Source organism: Rhinatrema bivittatum, chromosome 10 (assembly GCF_901001135.1).
Source record: "Rhinatrema bivittatum chromosome 10, aRhiBiv1.1, whole genome shotgun sequence".
Taxonomy (NCBI): Eukaryota; Metazoa; Chordata; class Amphibia; order Gymnophiona; family Rhinatrematidae; genus Rhinatrema; species Rhinatrema bivittatum.
The window spans coordinates 99,898,492-99,911,442 of record NC_042624.1 but is presented as its reverse complement, the minus strand read 5'-3'; the positions used below and the strand labels follow the sequence as shown (position 1 = coordinate 99,911,442).

General features: G+C 39.7%; 1 protein-coding gene across 1 annotated transcript in view; it reads left to right on the top strand.

Moving 5' to 3' along the window:
* PDE4B (phosphodiesterase 4B) overlaps positions 1–12,951 on the top strand; it is a 560,125-nt gene that overhangs the window by 419,936 nt on the left and 127,238 nt on the right. Inside the window, exons 5-6 of the mRNA XM_029617533.1 lie at positions 6,113–6,149; positions 6,275–6,345. Of these exons, the coding sequence (XP_029473393.1) occupies positions 6,113–6,149; positions 6,275–6,345 (108 nt within the window). The remainder of the gene's footprint in view (positions 1–6,112; positions 6,150–6,274; positions 6,346–12,951) is intronic.

Below are 12,951 nucleotides of genomic sequence, written 5' to 3'. Positions count from 1 at the left end.
CCATTTCCCAATCTAGATTCAGATGTTAAATAGCTAACAGGCACAGAACGGACAGAAATCCCCCAAGCTAACTGGCCCAAAGTGAATGTAATGCTTAGCAGGGGATTTCCAACCTCCCTCTACCCTTGAGGAAATAGGAACATAAGAACCTAAGAACATAAGATTTGCCATACTGGGTCAGAGCAAAGGTCCATCAAACCCAGTATCCGGTTTCCAACAGTGGCCAATCCAGGTCACCAGTACCTGGCAGGATCCCAAGGGGTAGAGAGATTCCAAGCTGCTTATCCCAGGGATAAACAGTGGATTTCTGCAACTCTGCCTTAATGATTCATGGACTTTTCCTCCCAAAACATGTCCAAACCTTTTTTAAATGCAGCTACACTAATAGCTTTCACCACATCCTCTGGCAACGAATTTCAGAGCTTACTTACTCATTGAGTAAAAAAAAATATTTTCTTTTATTAGTTTTAAATGTATTACCCGGTAACTTCACTGTGTGTCCCCTGGCCTTTGTACTTTTCAAAAGAGTAAACAACTGATTAAAGCTTACTCCATCCATTCCACTCATTAGTTTATAGACCTCTATCATATCTCTCCCCTCAGCCATCTCTTCTTCAAGCTGAAGAGTCCTAACCTCTTTAGCCTTTCTTCATAGTAGATTTGTTCCATCCCCTTTATCATTTTGGTCACCCTTCCCTGTACATTTCTAATTCTGCTGTATTCTTTTTGAGATGTGATGACCAGCACTGCACACAATACTAAAGATGAGGTTGCAACATGGAGCAATACAGAAGCATTATGATATTCTCTGTTTTATTCTCCATTCCTTTCTAATAATCCCTAGCATTCTGTTTGCTTTTTTGGCTGCTGCTGCACATTGAGCAAAATATTTCAATGTATTTTAAACAATGACCCTTTTCCTGAGTGATGACTCCTAATATGAAACCTTGCATTGTATAACTGTAATTTGGGCTACTCTTCCCTAGTGCATTACTTTGCACTTGTCCACATTAAATTTCATTTGCCATTTGCATGCCCAGTCTCCCAGTTTTGTAATGTCCTTTTGCAGTTTCTCACAATCCTCTTGAGATTCAACAACTTTGAATAATTTTGTGTCATTGGCAAATTTGATTGCCTCACTTGTTGTTTCCATTTCCAGGTCATTAATAAATATAATTTTTAAAAAGCAGTAGTCCCAGAACAGATTTTATTTATTATTTATTTATTTAAGTGTTTTATATATTATCGTCCCAAAAGAAGATCACAATGGTTTACATTATCAGCCTTCATATTCTTGATCAACAATCACATACTGTGTGGCAACATTCCATTCTAGGTTAGCACCATAACAAATACATATTCTAGGTCATAATCATATATATTCGAGGACATCACATTAATAACTATAGAATGTAGTCCATATTTATACATTTTTTTTGGTCGACACAAATCCCAATTCTGATTCTGCTAACATTACACTTTACATCGAACATTACTTGTTGTTCACTTCACTGCTTTTGTCTCTGGTACTAATGTTGGAAGTATCAGCGTTTTGGTATTTTACGTTAAATCATATCCATTTCTAAAGAGCCACATTTTCAGTTCTCGTTTGAAACTCTTTCAATCTGTTTTCTGATGTAAAGACTCTGGAAGAGAGTTCCACAACTTGGAGCCCGCTATGGGAAACATTCAGTTTCTTATTTGCATTAGGTATGTGTTCCGAGTGGAAGGCACCGTTAGAAGACCTTTATTTTGTGATCTTAGGGCTCTTTGTGGTGTGTAATGTTGAAGTGTACGCCTAATAAACAAGGGTTAATACTGTTGATGATACTGAAAATTAGAGTTAATACTTTGTAGTGAATTCTGGATTGTACTGGAAGCCAGTGTAATGCTATCAGCGAGGGAGTGATGTGTTCGAATTTCCTTGTCCCTAGTAATAGTCTAGCAGAGGCATTTTGAAGTAGCTGTAGTGGTTTTAGTAGACTTGAGGGTAGGTCTTGTAATAGGGAGTTACAGTCTCCAAGTTTGAGAGTATTAGTGTTTATAGAAAAGAGCAGAAATCCTGTGGTGTTAGCAGTGGTTTTAGCTGGTGTAAGATTCTCAGCTTGGCATATCCTGTTTTGATTAATTTGCTTATATGCTTTTTCATAGTGAAGTTCTCATCGACCTGAATTCCTAGGTCTCGTACTTGTTCTCTGAGCATAATATTAATGATTCCTAATTCTAGGGTTGGTGGTTTAATTATCGTGTTGTCTCTCCTTAATCACGCAATTTCAGGGTTTTTTTGGGTTTAGAGTCAATTTCAGTTGAGAGAGTTTTTATTGTATTTCCTTCATATATGTTGATAGAGACGCAGTTTTTTTGACTGTTTTGTCGAACAGGATGTAGAATTGTATGCCTAGATTCGCTAGTAGTGCACAAATAGGCAGCAAATATATGTTGAATAAAGTAGCCAAGAGTGCTGAACCTTGGGGGACATCTGTATCGATTGAGAAAGTGTCAGAAATGTGATTACCCAGCTTGATTTGCAATGTCCTATCGTTTAGGAAGGAAGAGAATCCTTTGTTAATATTTCCGTCTATTCCAATTTCTCTTAGTTTGTGGCATAGCAGGGTATGGTCAACTGTGTCAACTGTTAGATCGATTAGTACCTAGATATATGATTCATTGCTATTAAACCCTTGTAGTAATGTCAGCAAAGGAAATGAGTAGGGTTTCTGTTGAGCATTTTTTTCTGAATTCAAATTGGTTTGGGTATAGTATATACTGGAATTGTATTTTTCTAGGAATTCTGTAGATTGGTATATTCTCCATTGCTTTTCAAATTTTCTCCAGGTCTGTTTAGTGTGCCTTCATTCTTCGCTGTACCAAGGTTTTTTTCACTTTAGCTGTGTTTCCTTTATTTTGGAATGTTTTTGTCTGGATTGGGTATAGGGTATCCGCTATTTCATTCATAATGTTATCTCAGGAGTCAAAAGATGAGGTGGTCTTATCGAGATCGAACTCAATTATTTTGTTTTTAATATTTTCTTCAAGTGTTTCGGGTTCTATCTTTTTTCTGTAACTGAAGGATTGGTTGTTATGTGAGTTTGTTTGCTGTGTGGTGAGGAGAGTTATTTCTGCCTTTATTAGCTGGTGATCAGGCCAGGGCAATATTTTGTGAGAATTGATTACGCAGTTATTGCGTTTGGCAAAAATTAGGATGAGGATGTGTTCTGCTTTATGGGTGGGGTTGGATAGAAATTGTGACCAACCCATGGCTTCCATGGTATCTAGGAAAATTTCACATGCTGTGCTGTCTACATGTAGGTTAAAGTCTCCTATGATTAGAGTTGATTCTAGGGCTGGAAACGTTTTTGTGAAGATTTTCGATTAGAGGTGAGCAGTCTTTTTGAAGTGTGCCGGGTGGGCTATAGATCACACCAATATTTAGAAGTAGCGATTTTAGTATTGCAACCTCATTGGGCCGGGTTTATCTCAACTTTATATGGTTTGAGTTTAAATTCCTTTTTGCATATTATTAAGAGACCCCCACCTTTTTGTTTGTGTCTGGGGAAGTGAAAGATATCATAGGTTGGGTTATCAATTTGATTTAATAGGACATGATCACTGTCTTTGAGCCATGTTTCAGTAATGCAGAATATAGTGGGATTTAGTTCCTCTATTAGTTCATTTATCAGTGCTATTTTTTATAGCGATTGAACACTCAGGGCCCACTTTCAGTGCTTTTTTTTTTTTTTTGCATCAGCCCCATACAGCTTAAATCTGAGAGGGCCCCCACAGCAAGAGTCATGTCCTATACTTTGGGTCCTGGAAGTTTATCCTCCCCCTCTCCTGTTCAAAGAATCCATGCCCCACAGTTGCTGGACTGTACAAAGGCTTAGCCCTGAGATCTTGTGTGATCCCCTACACTTCTCAGTCCTACTCTGGAAGAGAGGGGTTACAAGTATAAGAGAATATTTAAATTAGCCTCATTTAAGGGTCTTAACTGAAAAGATTTAAGAGGTCCATATTCAGTGCATTTGTCCAGAAAGTTTGCCACTTAGCCAAACAGCAGGATTTGAAAATTCTGCCTGTCTAACCACCCCTAACATAGACAAAAACGTTTATAACTGGCTGAAAACCTATCCAGGTGTGTCTGGATGGAGTGACATTGTCCAGGAAACATATCCGGATAACTTTAGCATAGCCGAAGAACAGCTTGAAGGGGCATTAGAATAATTCACCAGAATGAATTTTGATTACCAAATCGTTGGACTGCATTCACATTTCAGTTTCAGTATGTGGCAAAGCAAGGAGTAGAGCTTGATTTTATATAGCATCTTTTGTGAAACTACGCACCCAGTCAATTCAACTATGCAGATCAAGTCAAAACTTTTCTTATTTTTGCAAAATTGCCTATAAAAAGGCAAAACTGCAAATATTACACCAAGCCCAAAAATAACAGTCCACTTCCTGTTGGGAAAATAGAACAGCTTGGTTAAAAACAAAATGCCTGATTTAGCCAAGATTTAGTTAGCTAGGCTTTTTAACAGCCCAGAAAGTTCCAAGTTCATGGACACTCAGTAGAAATTCACATAGGTCTGGTTAATTTTCTTCAAGAGTCTTTTTCCATTCAGTGTTCCTTTTACATTATTAATATTTATTTTTGTAACTTTTCCCTGGCTGCTGGAAGCTTCTGTTGGTTTTTATTTAACCCTTGTTTGCCCTGTAAATTAAGACAAGGAAGGGACAGGCGGATTAAAGGATTTCTCCCATTTTCATGTTTGTAGACAAATGCTTAATATATCTGGAACCAAGTTTTCCCTTGGTTTTAATACATGTTCCAATGCTATCTACTAGAGTCTAATATGATTTCAAATTTCCATTGTGTGGAGTTTAGAATACAGTGATGTGAATTTTCCTATAAGGGATAAATATTGAATTGTTTGTTTGGGTTCTTCTGTAGTCCTACATATTTAAATAGTTATTCTCCATCACAGAGATCTTTTTTTTTTGTCTTTCCGGGCATGGCAGTTCCTCCTTCTCCTTTTTGGCTTCCAGCTCAATTGGAACTGGCCTTTAGTGGGCTACAGTGCAATGAGTCCTTATTTGCAACCACCTGGGAGGTTCCTATCTTATAAACCCACTCTACCTTGTATCCTAGCCATCAGAGTAGCACTCCTTGGCCAGTGGCCACCAACCATGGCTCCCTCTGGAATTTGGTATAGGTTCCCCTCCCCCAACTCTGACCGCTAGATGTCACCATTGTGTGATACGTAGGAGGTGTGCATGTGAAAAAAAACTTATTTCGTTTTTGTTTCTTTTTTTCAACCCTTTTGTTTGTGCCATCCATAAAGGAGGTAATTTTAAACAGTGATACATGTGCCAATGTAATGTACTATTGTATCAATTTTAAAAAGCCATTTACATGCATAAAGTGCACATACACTTGATTATCCTTTGGACAATTCAGTGGCAGATATTGTAGCAATTTTCAAAAGGCCTCTTGCACGGGTAGAGTGCATTTGCATGTGTAAAACCCAATTTTAAGTGAGTAAATGCTTCTTAAAATCAGGTCCTATGTGTTTAGCACACCGTTTCTTTTTTACAATGCATGTTATTTCTCAAATAGCACATTCTAAATTTAGTGCATGCTGTGTTGTAAAAAGATGCACGCACTAAAATGACATCAGGAAATAACGTTTTGTTTTATGTTATTCTGGATGGGAAATGGCACAAAATGAAGTTTTGTTGGTGTTTCCATGTCATTTTCAAAGTAAAGCACATCCCTAGTAATTTGATGACTGGGACTTTTTCCCAGGCCCTGTGAGCCCTGCCTTCACAGCATCTCCAACCCCAGCAGAAACCACACTTAGGTATTTAACCCAGACCTCCTGTGTGGCAACGCACACTGCTGCCACATAATCATCAACTCAGTCCCTTTTTTTTATTTAAGCAGATTTGTGCCCCTCACCATTTTCAGTTATTAAATTTGAACAATACTGTTCTGTTGAAAAAATAAGGTGTTCGCAAACTGGTAAATACAAAACTGGTATTAAAATGAAGATGCAGTGTTGCAATTAATTTTTTTCTCTGCATCATTTACAAAATCTTCTTCTTTTCTTTCTAGACATGGAGATGACTTAATAGTAACACCTTTTGCACAGGTAAGATGTGAAATATCTTTCTCCCTTTCCTTCTGATGTGATTGAATATAGTATAAAGGTGTGTTGCTGAATGCATTAAACTGTCACATTAAACGATTTCTGTGGTGTTTCTATATCTATTTTAGGTACTTGCAAGTTTGCGTAGCGTGAGAAACAACTTTACATTACTGACAAATCTGCATGCAGCACCAAACAAGTAAGTTTTTGGTCCTCCTGTTCAATTTATTAGAAAATCTAGTGAGATGTAAGAAAATTGTATTTTGTAAAAGCCTAAAGCCTTCCAAAGAAGTAATAACATCCTTAAATGCAGTGCAGCATCGCTAGTACTCGGCCTCCTAGATGGCACACGTTGCTTTATTTTGCACCAGTGCAGCTATTAAAGTGCGGGAAAATAGGAAGGGCAGGGTATGTTTTGTTAGTTTTTTGTGGCCCTGGTTGTTTCCTCGTTCTCAATTGGAACCAACCTCTGCTAAGCTATGGAGAAACAAGCCTTCATTTGCAACTGTCGAGGGATTTTTTTTTTTTTCAACATTTTTATAACCCTCTCCCTCCCATCGAGCCTAGCCCGGGATCTCAAACTGCATCTCTTTTCAGAAACCATTGCATGCACTGCAAGTCTGGCCATCAGGTGCTGCCATTTTGCACTGGCTGAGACTCCCTCCCCGTAGGAGCAGGGAATGCTGGCTCTCAGCATTTCCAGCCCCGATCAGCAATGTTCCCTCCAATTTTTAAAGGCTACAGGTGCAAAATGCATTCTTCTGTGCGACCTTTTATTACCTGCATTCAAATTTATGCGCTACAAACCAGTATAATGCAGATATCATTGGGGTTTCTTGCGCACACTGTTTTGCCATGTGTGCAGGGTTCATGACCTGCATGCATACACGTGCACAGCTTAGAGGGAAAGATGCTGACTGGCCTTAGAAACAGAAGCTGGGCTCAGACATTGAACCCAGATCTTCAGTAAATGGTCCAGCTTCCAAGTACAAGAAAAAAGTTGAAGAGAAAAATGAATTCACAAAAGACATTTTTGACAATAGAATATTATCCTTTATTTCTTCTTAAATATGCCATGCAGTTGAATAATTCATCTGTCAAAGCACTGGACATTTTTTAAATAAGAGCTACATACATCGGAATGTGCGAAAACTGCATAAGTTATCTATTGATAAAGTGCATGTTACACCAAATTTCAAAGCAAATTTATGCAAATAAGTTCACTTTGAAAATGATCCCTAAGAACACACAGAAACTTATCTGCACAAAGTGACACCTGCTCTTTGCATAACTTGTGCAGGTTAATCTACATCAAAAGTATGCATGGAAATCCCAGCTCTGTCCCCTGGAACACCTATTTTTGGTGCACAGTATAGTATGCATGAAATCGGGTTACATACGTACTTTTATGTAAATAACCCCCACGCAATTTTATAACAAGCCATTTGCACGTTTTATGCATAAAAATGTCTTTGAAAATAAGCCTGATTTTAGCAGGCTTCCTTGTACAATTTGTGTTATAGCTTTGCCATGAATCTGGGATTAATATCCCTGCTCTGGGACTGTTATCTTTGCCATGTGATCTTTAATGTTCACAAATTAGAGAGGACCTCAGTTTAACAGCCTTTCAGAAAAATAACTCCCTCCACACTTTCTGCAGTGTGATGCTTCCTAAAATTTTGCTGAGGCATTGGTTCTGTACTGGATCATAGGGCTGAGTGCCCCTACAACATGAGTTTCTACTTCATCCATGTTTTCCCTTCCAGATAATTAAAACTGTCAATCTGCTGAGATCTCAAAGGATTAGAGCCTAAGATGATGCAGTTGCAGACTTTTATATTTTTTGTTGTGGAAAAGCTAAAGAAAATCGCATATACGCAGCTGAAAAAACATAGTATTTATTTATTTAGTTAGACATTTTATATACCATCATTCCAAATGCAGATCACGTAGCTGAAAACCAATGAGGAGGGTATTCAACATAAGCTAAACTCTCAAACTTAAGAACCTAACCCCTAGATTCATCATTTTGCTATAAAGTTCACGGGAATAGCTCCCATGATAAAAAAAAAAAAAAAGGGGGCATGGTTAGGTTAATTTTCCAAATATCACAACACACGGTGTAAGAGAGAGAGAGACTCTTTATAAGGCTCTCGTATAAGTAAACTATTTATACCACTGTAAGAAGGGCAACTAGTAACTCAGTGAGGTTTTGGTGGTAGCCTAGGTTTTGGAGCAGTTTTGCATGCATAACCAGAAGTACAAACAGCACAGTAGACATCAGTGAAAATTTGATGTGATTTGGAGTGATGAAAGGTACACAAAGATGAGATTTGTACATTGTCCATTTGAACTAGCTTGATAGCAGCTAGGTGAGGGCAAGCTTCAATAGAGGCTTCTTTTTACACCGATCTTTTTCGTCTTTTCGCTTATCAGCTACATTGGATCGGCTTCCGCTTTGTTTTTTTAGGATATTCAGTGGTACAGCTGACTTTTGAATATAGCTGGCTATCTTAAAGATTGCTGGATACGTTTATCTGGCTATATTTATGATTTTTCTCTTAGGAACAACTAGAATTAGCCAGATAAGTTAACTGGCTAACTTAAATCTGCCCCGGAACACCCCTAGAGTGCCCTATATCATCTGGCTAAATTTTAGCTGAATAAGTGGGGGAAATATTGAAAAGTCAGCATTAAGCTGAAGAAAATGTGAGTAATCCAGCAAATGCTGCTGAGTATTGACCCCTAAGTTTTCAGCTGAAAATTCACCTAAATTTAGGTCCCTAAAATTTAAGAATAATAATCTTAGGCCTGCTATTCATTTGCATAGATTTAGGTTCCTAAGTATCTGATTCACTATGGGTTTTTCCCACAGACACAAAATGGGAAAAAAGCCTTAATGAATCTGGCCCTAAATTAGGTGCCTAGAGCTGAAAATCGGTGCTAATCACCTAACTTTTTTCCCACCAACCCGATAGCCACCTACTTTTTATGCTTCTAATTTTAGGAGGCTAGTTAAACTGTTATCCCAAATTTAGGGTCTCAGCACTAGTCAGTTTTCGAAAGGGCCAATTTAGGAGCCTAATGCTTAGTTAGGCACTTAATTCTCTGAAAATTGACCTCAGTGTGTTCATTAATAAGGCTGCAAATATTGTGACCAACAGCCTTACGCTATTCAAATTATTCTGAAATTTCTTTGGCTATTTAATCAAGAGAACAATTTGTAAATGGGATATAACTAGGTTGTTGCCCAGCTAGATTGCCATGGTTGAAAATTGTGACTCTTAAAGTGGGTAAAAATATGCATGGATTCTCACAATGTACATGTGTGATTCTGATTTAAAAAGAGGTTTTCCCAGTTGATTTGTTTAGCTTGAATGAGAAAAAAAATATATATATACATTTAAAAGTGAATTTTAAAAGCCCAGCATGTGCATCAATTAGGGGATGCGCGAAGAAGTCAGGCTCACGCACGCCGAACGTATTTTAAAAAGCGTCCAGATACGCAAGTAAAATCCACTGCGCGCACATCCGAAATGTTTCCACAAAGAGGCAGGGCATGGTCGTTTCGGGGCCTGGCCAAGAGATGTGCACGTAAATACTTATGCGCCCCACCGCGCACCGAGGTCCCCTTTTGTGTAACTTTACTTCTGCTATGGATGCCATGTAAGTTATAAAATAAAAGGATTGAGCCTGGCATTTCTGAGGGGCTTAAAGGGTCTGGGGTAACTGGAGGGACTGTAGGCTATCAAATCAGGGGTGTTTGGAGGACCTAGCTGTTAAGTGGGCGAACTGGTGGACGAACTTGTAAACTGGCAATGGCGTGGGCACTCGCCCCTTTTAAAATCCTCTGACTTACGCGGTAGAAGCGAGACTTGCATGCCCACTTAAAATGTGGCACACGTGCGCATGGCAGGTCTATTTTATAACTTGTGCACATTTACGCACGCAATTATAAAATGGCCGTGTCCCTGGGCACACACTGACACACACACACACACACAATGTACGCCCACGTGCCGGTTTAAAAGTTACCATCCCTGATTTTCAAATGTATAACCCCCTTGTTTCGCCATCCCCTATGAAAAGCAGGCAATGTGTACTCACATACCTGCATTGTTTCTCTTTGACAATTAGCTCCAAAAGCTGTGGGTACAAAAGTGCCTGTGTACTTTGAAACAATGTGGGCCATTAAAATGTAGAAGGGAGAAAGGAACTTCAGTACACATGGGGCAGGCAATTTTCAAAGGCCACCTGCCTAGGTAAAAGGACTTTTTGAAAATTTCCCGCCGTCTATGCATCTAATGTTCCACGGTGAACCTGCTTTTTACCCACATTGTGCAGAGGCATTCCTGGAGGGTTGGTGGAGGGAGATAGCGCCCACAGTTCTGCATTTTCAGAAGCGCACATATAATGGTGAATTTTAAAAGCCCGGCACACGCATCAGTCAGGAGATTCACAAATAAGTCGGGGCTATGCGTGCCGAGCAGATTTTAAAAGCCACCTGGATACGCACATATATGCAGCAGCGCACACATCTGGAAAGGGGAGGGGGGAATGGGTGAGGTCTGGGCAGGGCATGGGCGTTTCAGGGCACGAATCTGATCTGTGCACGTAAATACTTGGACGTCATCCGGTGCGCACCGAGGCCCCCTGCCGCGTAATTTTACTTCTGCTGTGGATGACGTGTAAGTTAAAAAAAATAAAAAGAAAAAGAAAGAAAATAAAACTAGGCAGATCTGTGGGGTTTTAAGGGTCGCGGATAACCGAGGGGAGTGAAGGCTATTAAAGTAGAGGGGTTTGGAGGACCTATCTCTAAACTTAGCGAACTGATAAAACTGGGAACAGTGTTGCGCATACCCCTTTTAAAATCCCCTGATTACGCAGCAGAAGTGGCATTTGCGCCCAACTTATAATTTGGCACACGTGTGCACGCGGCCAGGCTATTTTATAAAATAGCTGCATCCCTGGGGCGTGGGCCAACGCATGCATGCACACATGCGCCCGTGTGCCGGTTTGAGAGTTACCGTCTTAAATTTCAATAGAAAAAAAATACCCATCGAGAAAGCCGGTACAAATCTCTGCAGGTCCTTTGGAAATCCTGCTCATCCTAGGTAAAAGTACCTGTGAGAGCTGAGTAATGATGTAGGCATGTATGAAAGGAAGCACAACCTACTTTTTAATCCGGCTTTTTGTTAGATTTATGAATATGCCGTATTGTTGTGATGAATACGTCTGTACTACCTGTTTTTGGTTGTTGTAGTCACCGTTCGGTCTCTCACTTGTTTTACTTATTGGCTGTATGTTGCACATTGTCTTTATGTTTCATGATCACTATTGTGCTTTATGATTTTGCTATGTCATCTACCAGGAGAACGCTTTCTTTGGAGTAGCGGGCTACAAATATACACTAAATTTAAAAAGAAATAACCCAGTGATAAACACACAAAATATAACTGTCAAAAATGTACATGTTCCATAATTTTCATCGAATATTTTAAAAAAATACATCTTTTAAATATAAAACATTTGTCACATTAAAAAACGCAAGGCCAGCAATTGCCAGCAAAAATGCAAAGTCAGACTTATCTAGTCGAAAAATCATCAGATATTCACAGCTATCAGTCCCAAGTGCAGCTCCATCTAAGAAAAAATAATTAAAGAAAATTGCTCAAATGCACGATAATGAAATAAATACATACCCACACTGGAACTGTTCTTTGAAGGTGATAAGTCAGAGGAGCTGAAGCAAAATTGACAGGCCAAATAGCAGAAAATATTAGAAGCTATTATTAAGAACAGAATTACTGGACATGTGGATAGACATGGCTTAATGGGAAGGAACCAACTTGGTTTTAGCAAAGGTAAGTAATGCTGATCTGAAGCAACTCTGCATATCCTCTGGCAACATGTTGCTCCAAGGATCCTGGCTAGAAATTCCTGTAGCTCTTAACTTCCTTTATAGATCCTTCAGCTGGGACTTCCTGTGGCACTGACTGATGACATCACATCCTGCATGAGTATATAAGGAAGTCTCCTGCGACCAGCTAGTGCCTCAGCAACAGGTCCTCCTGTTCTGTAGTGCATGTTGCTACTCTGCTATTCCTGATCCTGAGTGTGCTTCCTGTTTCTGTCTGTGTCCCCTCTCCTGCCTTTGCCTTGCCCTTACCTCCCTCTTCTTTTTGCCTTGACCCTTGCTTCCTCTCAGACTGATCTCTTGCGCTTGACCTTAGTCTGTTATCTGACTCTTCCTGAATGCCACCTGCCTTGACCTCTGTCTGGTATTCGACTCTGCACGCATGCCGCCTGCCCTGACTTCGTCCTGGTATCCAACTTCACCTGTTCATTGCCCTGTACCTGGACTTCCTTAACTCACTGGGACCTCACCTAAGTCTTTTCATCCCCTAAATCCAAGGTCTCTTCCTGCAGGAAAAGGGGTTGGTAAAGGTGAAACACAGACCCAGTCCCTGAGCATGTCCGTCTACTGACGGCGTGGGCCAAGTGGGTTCACCTGCTAGATTGCATCAATCATGCTTAGCAGGCGAACCCACTCAAGGGCTCACCGACTGGAGCAAATGCTTTCCCAGTCTGCTAAAAGGTTTTGAAGGGGTGAGCCTGTCCATATAGTATGTCTGGCTTATCAGAGGGCATTTGGCAAAGTCCCACATGAGAATCTCCTTAAGAAAATAAAAGCTCATAGGATAGGAGGCAATGTCCTACTATACATTGGTAACTGGTTAAAAGACAGGAAACAGAGAGTAGGTCTAAATGGCCAGTTTTCCCATTGGAGAGAAGTGAATAGTGG